Genomic DNA, 17,872 nt, shown 5'->3' on the forward strand with positions numbered 1-17,872 from the left:
GCGAGACAGGTATGCAGCTGAACCCCAACCATGAATAGTCTCATTGAAATCAATGGAAGCATTCATCGGCCTTCCGCTAAGCCAACGTTTCAGCCTTTTTTTCGGTTAGGTCCGTTTATGAGGATCCAGTTCCCATTTGCATGATGGCCAGACAGCCTGATTCTACTGTGATTCCCGAAGGCCGTTTACCACCGTCGCTCTATTGGCTTCTGCAGATTTACTCCTGCTCTTCACAAGGAATCAGGACCAAAGGAAGCACTGGGGGTGATAAGCTAAATTCACGCGTTCATGTAAAGTGGGGCCAATAAGGCTGTCAACTGACCAGCAACAAAAGCATCTAGCTTGCTTGTGACCCTTTATACATTGCTCTGCAGATGCCAACTGATAAAGCTTTCTGCAACAATAAGGCTGTCATTGTGCCATTGAGTCACAGGAGAATGTGCCATTGAGTCACAACTGATGCATGCAGGGGTGGAATTCTAGCAGGAGCTCCTTTGCATATTACACCACACCCTCCTAATGTAGCCAATCCTCCAAGAGCTTACAAAAAAGAGCCTTGTAAGCTCTTGGAGGATTAGCTACATCAGGGGTGTGTGGCCTAATATGCAAAGAAGCTCCTGATAGAATTCCACCCCTGGATGCATGACAACCCCATTCAGGAGAAAAGGGCTCCAGGCAAGAGAGAAGCAGAAGTGATTTGCCCACAACACAGAGGTAACCATTATTCCTCTATTATATCTTCAGGAAGTTGTAAAAGGCACAAGAGGTTTGGATCCGACATAAAACTAAGCATTATTTCTCTTTTCACATCTGCAGAAAACTGTTAAAAGCAGAGGTGTTGAGTTGTATGACTCTCTTCCACCAAATCGTTCTCTAACAAGGTCTTCTATCCAACCCATTCTTTTCTCAATCAGAGGAAGCCCTTCTGCATCAGAAAAAGTCAGGACTTTTTTTGCTGGTGGGACTCAGTGAGTACCAGCACCTTTCTGAGAGGTTCTCCCAAGTCCTAATGGGGAAACTGATGGGAATCGACACAATCTTATATATGAATATAGGCACCATTTTAAAAAATAAATCCAGGGGGGGAAAGCCCTGTAAAAAGTCATTCCCCATTGCAGGAAGCCCTTCTCCCTTGAAAGGGAACTTAGCAGAAGGGAGTCATTGGATCCAACCCTCAGGAGCCAGAGCTAGTAAAAAACTTGGCATCAGGGGTGAGGTTGTAAGCAATGTTCCCTCTAAGCTGCAGTCTTGTGAGCAAAAATTCTACCTTGTTAGCTACTGCCTTCAAAGCTGTGAGCTACTGCATAAATTAGTGTGCTCTGGAGTCATCCTTCCTGAGCTAAGACAAAAATGTGTGAGCTGGAGGCTAAAAATCTGTGAGCTAGCTCACGCTAACTCAGCTTAGAGGGGACACTGGTTGTAAGATAAAAACAGTGGCTTGAAATAGGTTGGATTTAGCTGCCTTACCTTGGGGCCAGGTTGCCCTGTTGAGAACAAGGGGGGGGAAGAAAGAAAACGTCAGAACCACATTATAGTAAATTATATAAGCACTTCCATATATACACCAGTCCTTTCACCTGTTCACACAAGACGCAACCACAAGACATGGGGGCAGAAAGACAAGGATGGGAGTGACTGGGTGTGGGACAGAGAAGCCTTACTTCTATAAATCTGGTTTCCTTGCTGTGCTAAAGATGCCACCGCCCAAAGGAAATGATCTGTATAGGATTTGTGCACGTGATATGCCAAGCCCCATGCAAAATGGCACCGGGGGGAAGCAGGAAGTCCCCAAAGCCCTAGCTGAACATGCAAGGTCAGGCTTCATACTCTCGGGTGGTTTTAATTCCACTTTGTCTGGCGAGAATTAACAGCTGAGTTTTTAATCAGCCACACACCATTTTGTTTTCCCTCCTACACAAAGGTGCGTACACCAAAGGCTGCCATCCTATACATGTATATTCAGGAGCAAATCCTAGAGAACTCTTGTGAAACATGCTTCTTGAAAGGGCTTTTTTTGTAGCAGGAACTCCTTTGCATATTAGGCTGCACGCCCCTGATGTAGCCAATCCTCCAAGAGCTTACAGGTCTTTTAGTACAGGGCCTACTGTAAGCTCCAAGAGGATTGACTACATCAGTGGGGTGTGGCCTAATATGCAAAGGAGTTCCTGCTACAGAAAAAGCCCTGCACAGGATAACAACAGTTCAAGTCCCAATTGACTCAAGCAGGACTTGAGTTGCAAGTTTAAGCTGACTTACTGAGTACCCTCACTGGAAAGAACTGGACCTATCACCGAGCAAGGTTAGGGTCAGTCTGTTAAGCATTATAACTGCATGCAGAATAAACAGCGGCTTAAAACACAAGCATAAAGAGAGAGACACAGCACAGAGGTTAAAAGCCACATTCAGCCTAACTGCAGAATAACAATTGCAGAGAAAAGGAATGGTTAACCGTGGTTGAGCTTCAACCCTTTGTTCACACTAGCAGCCTTAATGTCCAATATTTTTTACAAAAATAAAATCAAAGGAGCCTTTGAAACAACTGGCATGGCCAAAAGGGTTTTTAAAAGGCCACTTCTAATTTTAACGTGTCAGAACTGGGCTAGAACTAAGGGGGCAATTTTTGAAGCAATATATATCTGAAAGGAGGTTTCAATTCTTTCCTTGTATCTTTGGTCTGAGTTTCAAAACTGTCTTTTACAAACCATGCCTTCTGGGCAAGCATTCAGAGAGGTAAAGATTACAAATAATCTCCACTATCTCAATTATTAAAAACTGCCCCCATACACTGTTTCATCACCAGGTTAAATCTTGGCATGTTGGCTCACAATGCCCATATTTTAATGAGAAGAGTGTGTTTTTCTACCCCACTTTTCTCTACCCTCAGAAGCCTCAAAGCAGCCTACAATTGCCTTCCCTTCCATTTCCCATAACAGGCACCTTGTGGTAGGTGGGGCTGAGAGTTCTGAGAGAACGATGAGTGACCCAAGATCACCTAGCAGGCTTTATGTGGAGGAGTGAAGCATCAAACCCAGCTCTCCAGCTTAGAGTCTGCCAAGAGAGTCTCAAGGCAGAAGTATCAGAAAGCCCTGAAAAGCAAAGGGAGCCAACGGGTGTGATCACACGAGAGATTTGGCCTGACCTAGCCACGCCTCGCCTCCGGATTTAATGTGTGCGATCACACATGTGCATCTGCCCTCTGAATTTCACTCATCCTTACCTTGTTTTAGGAAGGGCTGGGACTGGATTAAATAGGTACTGGGAACTTCCCAATAGCAAATCTCTAAAGTGCATGCAGGGTGCATTTGGGAGGGGCGAGGGCTTCTGGTGTCCTGGCCCCATTGGTGGACCTCCTGATGGCACCTGGGTTTTTTGACCACTGTGTGATACAGAGTGTTGGACTGGATGGACCATTGGTCTGATCCAACATGGCTTCTCTTATGTTCTTGGCTGTCTGAATGGCCAGAATGTGTGATGCATACACCCCGCATGTGCAGGAGCAGTCTGAATACTCCTCTTGCACGTGTGCAGCCAGTGCCTCTCCTGGCAGCAGGGCAGAGGCTCTGTGATTGCTGCAGCATGCATTAAAAAGCACAGGTTTTTTCATCACATTCCCAGTGTGATCCCACCCACATGCTCCTTCTGCAAAATCTTTCCTATGCAGAAGTTCCAAAGGGGTTGTCCTTTAATTAACCCCTCCTCCCTGGCACTGGATTCAAAGCCTATACCTTGTTTGGGGAGGAACAGTGGCTCAGTGGTAGAGCATCTGCTTGGGAAGCAGAAGGTCCCAGGTTCAATCCCTGGCATCTCCAAAAAAGGGTCCAGGCAAATAGGTGTGAAAAGCCTCAGCTTGAGACCCTGGAGAGCCGCTGCCAGTCTGAGAAGACAATACTGACTTTGATGGACCAAAGGTCTGATTCAGTTTAAGGCAGCTTCATATGTTCATTCAGTTTAAGGCAGCTTCATATGTTCATAAGGGTTGTTCCATACACCTTGCCCAGAAACAGCTAAATATGGTACACTGGATGGAATCCAGGGGGGGAAATCAGCTGTGCTTCAGTGTCAACAACATCACTGGTGATTTAAAAGATGAACTGTTTTCTTAAATTCCATTGGTTTCAGTGGGATTTAGGTGCCTTGCTAGCGAAGACAGGAGGCTCTGTAAATGCTCACAAAACCCATATTCACTACTACTATTGTTATTATTGCCTTTTATTATTGGCATCATTTTCTCTGGATTGCAACCTCTGGCAGTGATCCTGGACACCTTGTGGGTTTGCACAAATCCCAGTGATTTCAACAGGGTTTTCTTTTCTCCTAATGTGTTTAGGCTGCGACAGCTGGTGCTTAAAAGAGCCCATAAAGGAAGAGGGTTTTGCCACACGACAATAATTTCATTCGATCTCTCCTGTCTCCCTATGTAAACCACCCTGTAATTTCTGCCCCTGAAATGATAGTTAAACACTGTTAAGGGAGGAGGAAAAATTGTAGTAACATATACTTAGTACAGTGAAGCAGTCTTCTCATTACCTACTTTTTAAAGCACTGAGGGAAAGTATAGCGGTGCTCAGCGGGATACAGAAAAACCTGATTCAATATTGCCTTATGGGGGCCTGGAGACTTGGTAATTTGCCAGAAGACCAAACTTGTAAATAAACTCCTTCGCCTGATCACCTGGGGTGAGCAGAAACATCCACCAAGCAACCAGCCAGCCAGGGAGGCTTGTGTAAATACTAGCAACAAGCTGGTTTAGACTTTCATCTCAAGACCCAAAAAAGTGAATTTCTCCTCAGCGATGGCTGCAGCTCAAAGGGACCCATTATTTCAGATTTCTCTGCACCCCTGAAGCAAAGAGGCACCCACTTCCCCACCCCAAGCTGGATTAATCAGAAGTAGCTTTTCCCAGCAGTAGCCTTTCCATGGATGCTGCACGACGTGGGCCGTGCATCCATGGCTCTACCCAGCATTCCTTTTTTTTCACTCTTCTCTCCCAAGTAATTTATTTATATGAAACGGAAATAAATAAATTACGACCACTGGAGGCGGGCTGGTCAGTTGGGCAGATGGGACAACATTCTCCGAAGGGTATCTCAGGGTTGGGACAGTCTCTCAGTTCTTCGCAGAGTATGTCGTCGCAGAGGATAGTCCCCGTGTCACAAACACAGATCTGGCAGGGCTCAGGTTTCCACACATCTTTATCACTATACCTCTGCCCATCCTGTACACAGCTGCCTGCCTCGTCTGTGCCAGAAGGGGAAGGAAAAAGGGGGTGGGGGTGGGGGACAAGAGAGGCAAAAAGCCAGAAGAAGGGGGAGGAGAAAAAGAAACAGGGTCATAACATCAGCATTGGTTATTGCAATCCTCCACAACGAGCGCAAATGTGACTTCCTCTATTCCATACCAGATCTCCTCTCCATCTTCCTAAAAGTATAAAAGGGGTGTTTGGGGGGAAACCATCACCCACAAGAAGACTCCAGGCATTCCCTCCCCCGCCCTTCGTTTTCTCTCTGCCGCCATCTTGAAATTCTGTGCAAGTTCAAAATGGATTGCCAGACGAAGAGAAACTTAAGTTGTCCAAGGTCTCTTTGTATGGCCTGTTGGTCAATCTGAATTCCTACTTTTTTTTATATCCGTTTGTAAGCTGTCTCAAGCAGGTTTCCATAGAGGTGGCATCAAAATTTTCTAAATAAACAAAATGTAGATATCTGAAAGGCTGCTTTCAATGTCCTTTCCCCCAGGTGCTCAAAGGATGAGGACAAGTAGCACTCTATAAAATGTGCCTGAGCCTCACAACCAAACTTGTAAGCTAAGGCAACCATTGAGTTTGGTGTGGCTGATCCGGGGTTCAAATCCCTGCTGAGCAAAGAAGTTTATTGAATGGCAGCCTTCTGTACTAACCTATCTGGAGCACAGGATGCCATTTTTTTTTTGTAAGGGCCTCTGGAAAATGTAGGCCCAAGTTACAGGTCTTCAGATCTGCATCCTGGTCTTTATTTAAGCTTATCTGAAGCACAGTTGCCCACCAAAACAAGTATTGAGATCTGGCTGAAGGTCTCAGAAGACCCAAAACACCACAAGCAACCTGCTCAGCCAAACTTTTCCATAGGGAGGAGGACCTCCTCCATTCACAAGTTCCTTTTAGTTTCTTGCTGGTTACACACCACTTGCCCAAAGCTGGCAGCACTGCTCGAGCGCAAAGTTCAAGTACTTAGGCCATTTTCTCACCCACCTTAGACCATTCCAGGCCAACACTGTCTGTTCAGTTTGCAATCTTTACCCAACACTAACAAGAAGAGCCAACCTGGGAGGAATGGGGGCCTTGATCTAAATAGCCCACCCACCTCCCATCCATTTCTGAAACCCATTCAATAGAAAATGACTTGTGTCTAACAAAGAACAATGACCCTAGGTGACTCCATGCCCATAAAGACGGACTCACACTGTTTTTCTAATCAGAATAAGCAGTGGCAGAAAGGGATGCCAGATCTATGAAATTTCTTGCAGCAAAGAGGGAGAGGAGATCTGGTAAGTGGGGGGGGGGGGGAGGCAAACATAGACTTTGGGGCTGTGATCAGGAGAGCTGACAATATTAATGCCCCAACAGGACACTTCAACAGGAAAGGGTTCTGGATAGAGAAAGGGGATTGGGAGAAACCCAAAAGGTGCCCCCTTGGCATGTTTTAAACAGCCCAGTGCAGGTTGGATTGGCAGGGAGATGACAGGGGGGCTATTGTGCCCAGAGCAGGGGAGCCTGAAGGAGCCCAAGGGACCCATCCCGTCATGAATGGGCCTTTTCTCGAGTGCACACAGAGCGTGATTCACATGGCTCTGCGAGGGACTCGTTTAAATAAATATGGGCAGCCTTTCAGCATCTGGAAGCTATTGCTGCCAAGTGCAAACAAACGTTCATAGAGAGGGAACGGAGCTTGCTCTCTGACCTGGGAGAACACTTTGGAGGGGGGGGGGGAGAATGATTAAAAAGATGAGATATTCCCAGAAAGTTAAAATCAGAGCATGCATACACTCCAGAAGTTCCTATATGTTTTATACACACACATAACACTCCCTGTCTCTCCTTAGCTTTTACAGATGCTACACACTGTAGCACAAACCTTTGAAAGCATCCCAAAGATTCTACCTCTTTGCCGCACAGCAAAGAAGCAGAACATCAAGCCAAAAGGCCAAACTTGACGTCTATCCTACCCAGAGTTATGCCCTTCTAAGTCCACTGAAGCCAGCAGGCTGCAAAGGGGTGTTAACTCTGCTTAGAACAGCACCGTAGGATAGGAACGTAGCACAAAGCACAGTCAGTCAAACTGGACTGCTAGTCCCCTAAGGAGAATTTGGGGAGAAAAGCACTCGTCCGTGGATGGGGCGGGGAGAAGGACACGCTCTCGAAGTCACCTCAGATCATGTAAGTGCAAGAGCCCTTTTCCATTACTAACTTGGCAATCTCGGTTGCAGATACTTGTTGCACAGGAGTGCAAGGAATCCAACTCTCTTTCTTTCTGGAACTTTGAGTTTATCTGGTCTGCGATCCAGATAAAAGCAAGCCTTTTTCTCTCCACTCTCCCCCAATCCCCTTTTAAAGCTCTCTTCTTTGCAACTGATTTACAGTCTGGAGCGTATGGAAGCGTGGATGGAATTCAGGCAATCGGAAACCTGCCCAAACAAATGAAAAAGAGAGAGAACGAAAAGATCTACCTAATAAAGTTTTCATCTTCCATCCCGGAATAATATCCCAGGGAAGGAAAGCTTTTTTTTTCCTGGGGGGTGAGAGGACAGGCTGTTTCTATGCTTGGCTTTTTGTACCAAGTTTTGTAAAGTATTGGTGGAAAAATCTCTCAGATAATATGAAAGATCAATGACATTTTAGGCCAGGAGAAATGAATTTATCCACCTCCTGATTTGGAAGAGGAGAAACCTCGTTAGTTTAACTTTTTTGCAAGCATGCACACATGCAGGGGAGTCCATGGGCACACACATTGGGGTGAAGAGAGAGCCGAACAAACGAACTGATGGGCCTCTGGAATGCGTTGCACCCCCTTCAGGTGGCCTCTCTTAAATCGGGGAAAATTTCCCTTCTGCTCCTTCAACGACAAAAGGGAGGGGGGAGATCTGTTAGCTATCAAATTCCCTACTGCATCTTCCCTGCACCTTACACCCCTAACTGAACTGGGGGAGGGAGAGAAAGGGAGGCTGGATTTGAGACACAAAGATCTTTGGGGGGGGGGGAGTCTCAAAAGAGTCTCGCTTTCTGTCCCGGAATGTCTTCTCCTTTGTCTGGAGCCCTCTTTGAACCCCCCACCCGACTCCAGTTTAACTCTTTCCCTGCCTTTGGAAGGAGCGGGCAGGATTTTTCATCCTGCCTTGGGGTTGATTTTCAGGACCTGCCTCTTGGGGATGGAGAATCTCAATGGAAGCATATGTCCATCCTTTTCTTTCCATCTCTCCAGACGCCCGGCAGGCCCAAGGAGCAAAAGAAAAAGCATAAAGCAGCAGGATCGCAGGTCGATGCAAGTTCTCTTCTCATTGCAAAGCACAGGAAGGAGTCTTCCCTTAAGACAACGCAGGTCTTTTGCACCCATTCAGGACAACGGGCAGCGGCTTTTTTATGAGAAGGGAAGAATCTTGCAATCTGAAGAATTTAGCCAAAGGGCAATCTGACGGCACCTCCGAGGCTCCAGTTTGAGCAAACCCTAAAAGCTCTCCGAAACTATTCATCCTAGATCTGCCCCGTCCCTTCATTCAATCCCCCCTCCTCCTCTAGATTATTTTTTTTTCCTTTCCAGAAGAAGAAAAGGTGCAACTCACGTAGATCCGCATCCTGACACTGGACAACTGCTAATAAAACGACGTGAGTGGCTGCCAGGAGCGCTAGAGTCCTTGAATCCACAAAGCTAAACATGTCTAAATGTTAGACATGCAGGGGCCTTTGCGTGGAGGAGGAAGGAAAGGGAGGAAGAGGAGGAGGAGGTGGTGGCGGCGGTGGTGGTAGTTTCCCCAGTGGCTACCGCGTCTTCATGCAGCCGGCGCTCCCTTGGCCACCCCCTCTGTTTTCGGAACCGGCAGGCGAATCCCGCCCCCCAAAAGCGCCCGAGGCCCGGCAGAAAACTCCGGCGCCGTCTGCTGTGGCCCGAGGCGCGGCGGCGGCTTTCTGGTGCCCTCCACCTTCCCGCAGCCGGCGTATATGGGCCAGGTCGCCGTCCTCCCTGCCCCCCAGCGGCGCTGTAACCTGAGACCCGCCGGCGCGTCCCCCGTTAGAGACCCCTCCCCTCCTGGCCAGCTCAAGCGCCAAGCCCGCCGAGGCGGGTGGCCACCGGACCAGAGAGGAGGAAGGACGGAGGGAGGGATCGGGGTGCCCTACTTCGCCCCCGCCCTCCTGATCGGTCTCTCCCCCCCCCCCCCATACCTCGACGGCTGGCAGCAGGCGGCAAAAGGGAGCCAGTCCGCCGTCCCTCTCTCGCTCCTGCTGGGCGGCCAGGCTTTCCTCGCCTCCGGCTGCAAGTTCCGAGGGGCCCTCCCTTCGAAGGAGGCCGAGAAGCGCTGGCTCGCCGCACGGAGTCCGGGAACTGCGCACCTGCTGGCAGCTCCGGAGCCAATCCGGAGTCACTTCGCTTTGGCGAAACTCCCGAACGACACAACGCGGTCCGAGGTCTCGCAGCCGGACGTTTCCCTTCACCAGGGCTCCAGGACGGGAAGGCTGCATCCCAGCCCACCCGGTTTTCGCTATAGCTCACATCCACCCAGATCTAGTTTTGGGGCTAGAAGAGGGGGGGAGGTATCTGCTCGGTCATTCCACTCCCGAATCCCTTGCCTCCAGTGGTCCCTCTAAACTGAGTTCCCGTGAGCCAGCGCACAGATTTTTTTCGCCTCCAGCTCACACGTTTTGGTCTTAGCTCAGGAAGGATGACCCCGGAGCACACTAATTTATGCAAAATAGGAGTCAATTGCACCTTTAAGACCAATTTAGTTTTATTCAGAAGGTTTCGTGTGCATGCACACGAAAGCTTACGTTCTGAATAAAACTAAGTTGGTCTTAAAGTTGCAATTGACTCCTATTTTGTTCTACTACTTCAGACCAACACGGCTGTCTATTTGGAACTAATTTATGCAGTAGCTCACGACTTTAAAGCCAGTAGCTCACTGGGTAGAATTTTTGCTCACAAGACTCTGCAGCTTAGAGGGAACATTGCTTGACTCCCCTTCCCCCTCCGCCCAGATGCTGCCCCCTATTTGCAATCCGGATCATATCTGGATTCATCTCTGGATCTGCGCTCTTCCCGCCCTGATTCGGCCTCTAAAAAACCTTCTTGCCTTGATTTCTCATCCCGCTCCCCCCCCCCCCACTTATTCCTTATGAACCACGTGTGCGGGGAGCGGGCGAACTCTTCAGCTAAAAAGTGCAAATGCGGGGGAGGGGAGACACAACAGGTGAAAAGCGTCGTGCAAAACCAGACCACCAAGCAATCATGGTTGCTTGCCTCTACGCACACCAGGCGGGCCCCTGAGATTCCGGGACCGCCTTTGGGCTCGCCTTGCTTGCTCCCGGGGTGGGCTGGAGCTTCTCTTTGTTTGCAACATCTTCGCAGGGGGAGACAACAACGATGACCCTCCACGTGGTAGACCTGATTTGCAAGGGGGGGGAGTGGCCGTGCAAAGGTCTCCACTCCAGACAACTTCCAGTCGCACAATAAAGCTGGGCTCTTTCGCTGTAGAGGCGGGTACGTAGGCAAGTAGCGCAGCTCTGCAAACCAAACTCATTTACCGAGGTCCGCCGCTGGCGGGCCTCTTTCATTCATTCGCCTTCCCGTCTTCCTGGGACCAATCAGCTTGGTGGTAAGCGCTGACGTTGCACCCCCCCCCCGCGTCTCCCTCCGCCTTAATTATCGATCTCCTTTGCTTTGCGCTGTTGCTGTTTGCGCTGCAAGGAGGAGGAAGATCTTCTTGTGGCGTGGGTGGGTGGCTGGGTAGTCGAGTTGGTCTGGCGTAGCAGTGCTAACTAGTTCGAGGCCTGGGGCACTTTTAAGTCTCACGAAGTTTTATTCAAGGTCTGAGCTTTGGATGCGCGCTGTGTTTGACGAAGTGTGCCTGCACAGGAAAGCTCATACCTTGAAAAAAACTTGAATCAGGGCTTTTTTGAGCAGGAGCGCACAGGAACGCAGTTCCGGCGGGCTTGGTGTTAGGAGGTGTGGCCTAATACCCAAATAAGTCCCTGCTGAGCTTTTTCCACAAAAAAACAATGGTGATATCAGAGAGAGTGACCTAATATGCAAATAAGTTCCTTCTGGGCTTCTTCTCAAACCCACCCCCTGCCTTGAATAAAACTGCCCTCCTGTAGAGCTCATGATCCCTGACCCTTTAGACTTACAGTCCTATTCCCAAAGAGTCGGGGTAGAAGATCGACCCCAACAATGCTGTCAGTCAAATCCTAGGCAAAGGTTTAGTTAGAAATTAATCTGCTGAGTTCCTCTCAATTAAATGCATTTAGGATCGTAATCTAGAAGTTTCAAAAAGCAGTGTTGGTCAAGGGGTGGGTGGGAGAATCCAAAAATAAAACCCAGGTTGTCCCCATTTATTTGTAGTAGCAACCAAAAGGTCACCTCAAAGAAGTTTTTCAGGTGGGTAGACCTGTTGCCTGCAGAAGAAGAGCAAGATTCAACTGCACTAGCATCATAAAGACCATTAGCATTTCCAGATTTGGGGAGTATGGAATTTTGTTGGTCTTATAGGCGCTTACTGCACTTAAGTCCTGCAGGAAAAAAAGTATAAGCTTTCCATGTCTCCATCAGGCTGGGCTTTTCTTTTTTAAGGGGTGTCACATTTTTGTAGAAAATGCTCAGCAGGAACTTATTTGCATATTAGGCCACACCCCCTGACATCACCATTGTTTCACCAGAAGGAACTCATTTGCTTATTAGCCATGCCCCTGATGCCAAGCCAGCCAGAACTGTGTTCCTGCTTTAAAAAAGCCCTGCTTCCTGCAACTCTGTAGGGTTTTCAAGGCAAGAGATGTTTAGAGGTGGTTTGCCATTGGCTTTGTTCCCCTACTAATTTTGACCCATTAAACTGAAGGGAAGTTAACAATGGCAGGTACCCAATATTGTGGTTACAGTAGCCAGTACCCAATATTATTTTTCTAATAATCCAGAAAGTGTCTTCATGCACACACAACTCAGGGGCATATTCTAGGACTGGGGCATATGACTGAAGCTTGGTGTCTCAGAAGCTCATTTTGTTAGGTGTTCTTATTGCAGGTGAGGGGGAAAGTCCCTCAAGGTTGTATAGATGCGAATATCTCCCATATCCCATCCTTTAAAGATCTTTATTCTACTTGCTCTGTGGCTTGCAGAGAGCCACATTCTCCACTGGGGAGGGACGGTGGCTCAGTGATAGAGCATCTGCTTGGTAAGCGGAAGGTCCCAGGTTCAATCCCTGGCATCTCCAACTAAAAAGGGTCCAGGCAAATAGGCATGAAAACCCTCAGCTTGAGACCCTGGAGAGCCGCTGCCAGTCTGAGTAGACAATACTGACTTTGATGGACCAGGGGTCTGATTCAATATAAGCCAGCTTCATATGTTCATTTGTTCACTGCCATGAGCCAAAAGAGTCACATTTACTTCCATCCCTAGCATAAGACCTGCATCTCAGGGAAGCTTAAAGCTTTTCTGTTCCTTTGGTGGCAAAAGTAAGGGGCTTTGCCCACTTTCCTGATAGATGGGGCAGGTTGAGGAACCCTACTCAGAAGAGCCACAGGTTTCATGTCAAAGAGTCACCAGTTGCTCTGAACCACCAAGTGTGTATCACTTTCTTAATTACTTAATTACCGCTGTAACTTGTTATAACATCTGCTTATCTCATTTCATTCTGCACTAGATCTAACAACAATTGAGAGAGTGTTACACCCATAATGAGTAAACTGTTTACCTCTCAGCAGAGGGAAAGCAAAAATCCAAGCACTGTGAAGGAACATAAGTAGGTAAAAACCCAGGTGTGGGGGGTATTCCTTGGTACAGTGATATATTTCTACAGCACATGCACAAAAGAAGGTGACGGGAGCACACCTGATAGGTGATATATCTCTACAGTAGATAGATCCAGGTGGGCAGCCGTGTTGGTCTGAAGCAGTAGAACAAAGTAGGAGTCAAGTATCACCTTTAAGACCAACAAAGTTTTATTCAGAATGTAAGCTTTCGTATGCATGCGTACGTCTTCAGATGAGGGGATGGGGTACAGTCACTGTACCCCATCCCCTTGTCTGAAGAAGTATGCATGCATACGAAATCTTACATTCTGAATAAACTTTTTTGGTCTTAAAGGTGATACTTGACTCCTACTTAGTTCTATATCTCTACGATGTATGTGGAAAGAAGGTGAGAGGAGCATACCTAATACGGCAATATATCTCTACAAGGCAGCTTCATGGTGTTCTCTGTAAGGCAGCTTCATGTGTTCATATGTACATGAAAAACTACTTTGGGAAGACAAATGAGTGAAAACACTTTGTGATGTCATAGAGGCACCCAACCAATCAAGACACTGCACAGTCCTTTCTGCTTTATCTTTCAAAAGAAGGGCATAGATGGGACAACTGGGGAAAATACTTTTGCCAAAGTACAGTGACTCTTGGCATCATGCACAGTTTATTTATTTAAAATATTTTTATCACACCTTTCCAAAACCTCACTGTAATATTCAGAATCCTGCATTTCACCCCATCTCATTCATTGCATCGAGAGTATCCCTGAGGTAGGCTCAGAGAACTGGCCAAAGTTCATGAAAAACCAGTGTGTGCCTGTGGCAAACGTTGCTATGGAGCAGTGTGAACCTTCACCCAAAATAACCCACTGAGCTTGTCATTAAAAGGATCCAGTGTGCTATACCCTTCTTTGGTCATGGATGCTAAAAATGAACCCTATCAATAACAGCAAAGCCATCCCATTCTTCTGCACAGCAGCAGTATGGATTCTCATCCCATTGGATTCAGACAGGGCAGCTATTCTGCCAGAGTTTAGAATAGCTGCAGCACATGCCAGATGTGGCAAAGCTTTGATAGGACATCAAGCTGTGTGGGTTTTGCCTCCTATTTTTATTGACTTCCAGCCTGTCATTAAGAAATGCCTATATTCCTTGGCAGGGTGCTGAATAGCTCCAAGGTCTGCATCAGGCCCCCTCAACCGACATGCCTCTCTTGCTGCCTGATCTGTGTTGTAAGGGAGAGGCTCAAACAAAATGCCTTCATACCATCATTTGTGAAAACGTTCTCCAAAGGCGAGAAAAGTCCTGCAAGAGCTTGAATTGCTGAATTGCAAACAGCGTAGTCCTTTTCAGTAATTAGGAGTTTGACTTTCCTACTTCATGTATTAGAATTCTTTTCTGCTCTTCTGGTGACTTTAGCTTTACATCCTTCAATAATCAGGATTTTCACAGAGCCTAATCACACATTAACCAGGGTAACCAACTCAGGTTTTGGAAATCTCTGGAGGTTATGGGCAGTGCCTGGGTAGGCAGAACTGAAGCATGCTTTCTTTAAAGAATCTTCACTGAGTTGTAACTGTTTTTAGATTAACTGATTTTATTGATTTTATGTATATTTGTATTGTACATCGCCTAGAGCCTGGCATCAGTCGGGATGAGGTGATTCAATAATAATAATAATAATAATTAATAATAAGGGGTGGAATTCTAGCAGGAGCTCCTTTGCATATTAGGTCACACCCTCCTGATGTACAGAAAGAACCTTGTAAGCTCTTGGAGGATTGGCTACATCAGGGGTGTGTGGCCTAATATGCAAAGGAGCTCCTGCTAGAATTTCACCTTTGATGATGATGATGATAGGGAAGAGTTTGGGGAGGGAAGGAAGTTCACTAGAGATGTGATGCCATTCTAGAACTTCAGTTTTTCCTAGACTTTATGAAATACCAGAGCCTGCACCCCAAAACTATCTTTACCTCAAAGGAAACTGATCTATGTAGTCTGGAAATAAGTTGTAATTCCTGGAAAACTCCAGGTTCTACTGGGAAGTTGGCAACCCTATGACCTTTTTCTGCCCTCAATAAGTCTGTTTTAGGCCCTGTCAATCAAGACGTATACTAGGAGTTCTGTTTCTGGAGCTCTCAGCGATTACCATAACTAGGAGCACAGTGCCCAGAGACATAGGACTTAAGTCTCTTCCCTACACATTCAGACACCCAGCTTGAAACAGACTAGGGAATTCACTATGCACTGAATTGGCTACTGGAGTAGTTACACAGACCTCCAGCCTAGCCAGCTGTAACAGATTCTTTCTGAGACTATGGGTGTTTTCGCACTGACCTTACTCGGGAGCGACATCCCTCTTCACGCAGCGTCTACACGGATTTCGCACTAATTGCTCCGCAGAACCCGGAAGAACCCGCGGCTTTTGTGTTGCAAATGTAAACTGGCCAAAAACCAGTTTACATTTGCAACGCAAAAGCCGTGGGACTTTGCGGCTCTTCCGGGTTCTGCGGAGCAATTAGTGCGAAATCCGCGCAGACGCTGCGCAGTGAAGAGGGACGTCGCTCCCGAGTAAGGTCAGTGCGAAAACGCTCTATCTTTAAAAAGTTCTCAGAGACTTACATTAGCCTCACATATGACCTCACAGTTAATTCTGGGGGCTAACAGGCAAGATCACATTACACCTCTTTGATTCAATTGTGTTGATTTTCAGTTTGCTTCCCTGAACAATTTTAAATGCTGATTTTGACCTGTCAAGCCCTACATGGCTGGGGACTAGGATATTTGAGGGATCCCTTTTCCTAGTCCATCAGACATTAAAGTCTATTTTCATCCCATCCTTTCTCCCGGTGGCATACATGGATCTTGTTATCAAAACAAACCTGTGTGAGGTAAGTTGCACTGAGAGAAAATAAATGGTCCAAAGTCACCCAGTTTGCTTTATGTGTGAAGGGGCCTAACTATATACATTATATTTTGTCATGTTCTCTCCGAGTCTACATGATCAGATGTGCCTTGTGAGTTCTATGCTGGGAACTTAATTCCCAGACTCATATGGACCTTATTCAAATCAAGACAGTTTGTAGGAGGGAACTTAATGTCTCCTCATACTGTTTTCTGGACACAAAAAAGGGCCCAGGAAGTCACTGCTTGACATTTTGGGGAACCATACATGTACCGCATCAGAGCTGGCACCACAGTGGAGATGGGGACAAGGGACTTGGCATCACACAGACATGCACTGTCGCTTCTGGCCAAAACTGAAAGAGATGTCATCACATTAGGGTGACCCTCTAGGATTCACCATAGCGTTTCTGTTGAGCGGCAGTGAGCAATAGGGGTTAAGACACAAAGGTCTCTTTCTATAGCAGGAGACCTGGGCTATCTAGTACATATAATTTCCGCATTGAGCCATTTCAGCTTGTAAAAATGGCATTGCCAGGGGAGACTTAAGCCCTCTGTCCCCACAGGCTGCAACTCCAATCTGAATTGGTCAACATGTATCTGGAAATTAGGTTATCAGCATGGATCTCAAAAATACATATCTGAATAGGAAAATATAATTAGTTGGTCCTGAGTAGGGATTTGTGAACACAGGTCTTGTCTGACATAGTAACTGCTGTGCTATCCTTCTGAGGGCTTGCTCACTATAGTTGGAGGCTTGGTGGGTGGCCAGGCCCTTTTGTGATGGCAACGAGATTACAGCATGCCCTGTTTGGTGAAACATGATTGGCTCCTGACTTTCAGAAAAAGGCTGCTAAAACCAATTTGTTGCATCAAGCCGTTGGCTTAGTATCAAAGTGACGTGTGTGTGTGTTTAGTGCTCACATATGTACATGAACATGAAGCTTTCTTATACTGAGTCAGATAATTAGAACTCCAGGCCCCACCTGGAGGTTAACAACCATAACCAAAGGAGTGGGGACCCCAGGACCACCCTGTGTAATGTGTGAATCAACATCTATATACAGGGCTTTTTTTGTAGCAGGAACTCTTTTGCATTTTAGGCCACACACCCCTGATGTAGCCAATCCTCCTGGAGCTTACAGTTGGCCCTGTACTAAGAGCCCTGTAAGCTCTTGGAGGATTGGCTACATCAGGGGAGTGTAGCCTAATATGCAAAGGAATTCCTGCTACCAAAAAAGCCCTGTCTAAATATTATATAAGGGGTCTGGTATAGTAGTTAAGTTAAGAGCCAGTTTGGTGTAGTGGTTAAAAGCAGCAGATTCTAACCTGGAGAACTGCACTTCATTCCCCACTCCTTCACATGCAGCCAGGTGGGTGACCTTGGGTCAGTCACAGTTCTCTCAGAACGTTCTCAGCCCCAACCCCTTCACAAGGTGCCTGTTGTGGAAAGAGGAAGGGAAGGCGATTGTAAACCACTCCAAGACTCCTTAGGATAGTGAAGAGGAGGGTATAAACACCAACTCTTCTAATAGGCCACTGACATATAGCTGTCAGACTGGGATCTGGGAGTAACAGGTTCAATACTTGCCTATGAAGCTCATTGGGTTATCCTGGACCAGTCTTTTGGCCTGACCTATCTCACAGGATTGTCACAAGGATTAAATTGGGGATGGAGAATCATGTGCACTACTCTAAGTGCCTTGAAGAAAAGGTGGAATGAAAGTGCACCTGACAAGAAGCAGTGTTTTAATAAAATGTTAAGTTTTATATCCACCAACACCATGAGAATCAGTTCAGAAACTGCTGTGCAAATCCTCAGACAAAAACACTTTTCCATGTCTTCTGTTTTCTCTTCACCTACCAACAGTATTTAATGGCTGAGTGTGCTTAGCTATCTTATCTGTCTCCATGTGGTTTAATTACGAATCACCTTCAGTCCCCTCACTGATAACTTTCCTTGCAGTGCATCAGTTACAAGCAGAGAGGATTT

At 46.9% G+C, this 17,872-nt stretch overlaps 1 protein-coding gene across 4 annotated transcripts in view; it reads right to left on the reverse strand.

Annotated features, from left to right (window-relative positions):
• Positions 1–9,038, reverse strand: part of COL2A1 (collagen type II alpha 1 chain) — a 118,144-nt gene extending 109,106 nt beyond the window's left edge. For 2 of the 4 annotated variants that reach the window (XM_060252193.1, XM_060252190.1), the window contains exons 1-3: positions 8,812–9,038; positions 5,032–5,238; positions 1,468–1,484 (exon numbers count right to left, since the gene is read on the reverse strand). In XM_060252193.1, coding sequence (XP_060108176.1) covers positions 1,468–1,484; positions 5,032–5,238; positions 8,812–8,905 — 318 coding nt within the window. In that variant the 5' untranslated portion in view covers positions 8,906–9,038. The remainder of the gene's footprint in view (positions 1–1,467; positions 1,485–5,031; positions 5,239–8,811) is intronic. The other 2 variants (XM_060252191.1, XM_060252192.1) reach the window with 2 other exon arrangements.
• Positions 9,039–17,872: the final 8,834 nt, after the last annotated feature.

This window comes from Heteronotia binoei, chromosome 13 (genome assembly GCF_032191835.1).
Source record: "Heteronotia binoei isolate CCM8104 ecotype False Entrance Well chromosome 13, APGP_CSIRO_Hbin_v1, whole genome shotgun sequence".
Taxonomy (NCBI): Eukaryota; Metazoa; Chordata; class Lepidosauria; order Squamata; family Gekkonidae; genus Heteronotia; species Heteronotia binoei.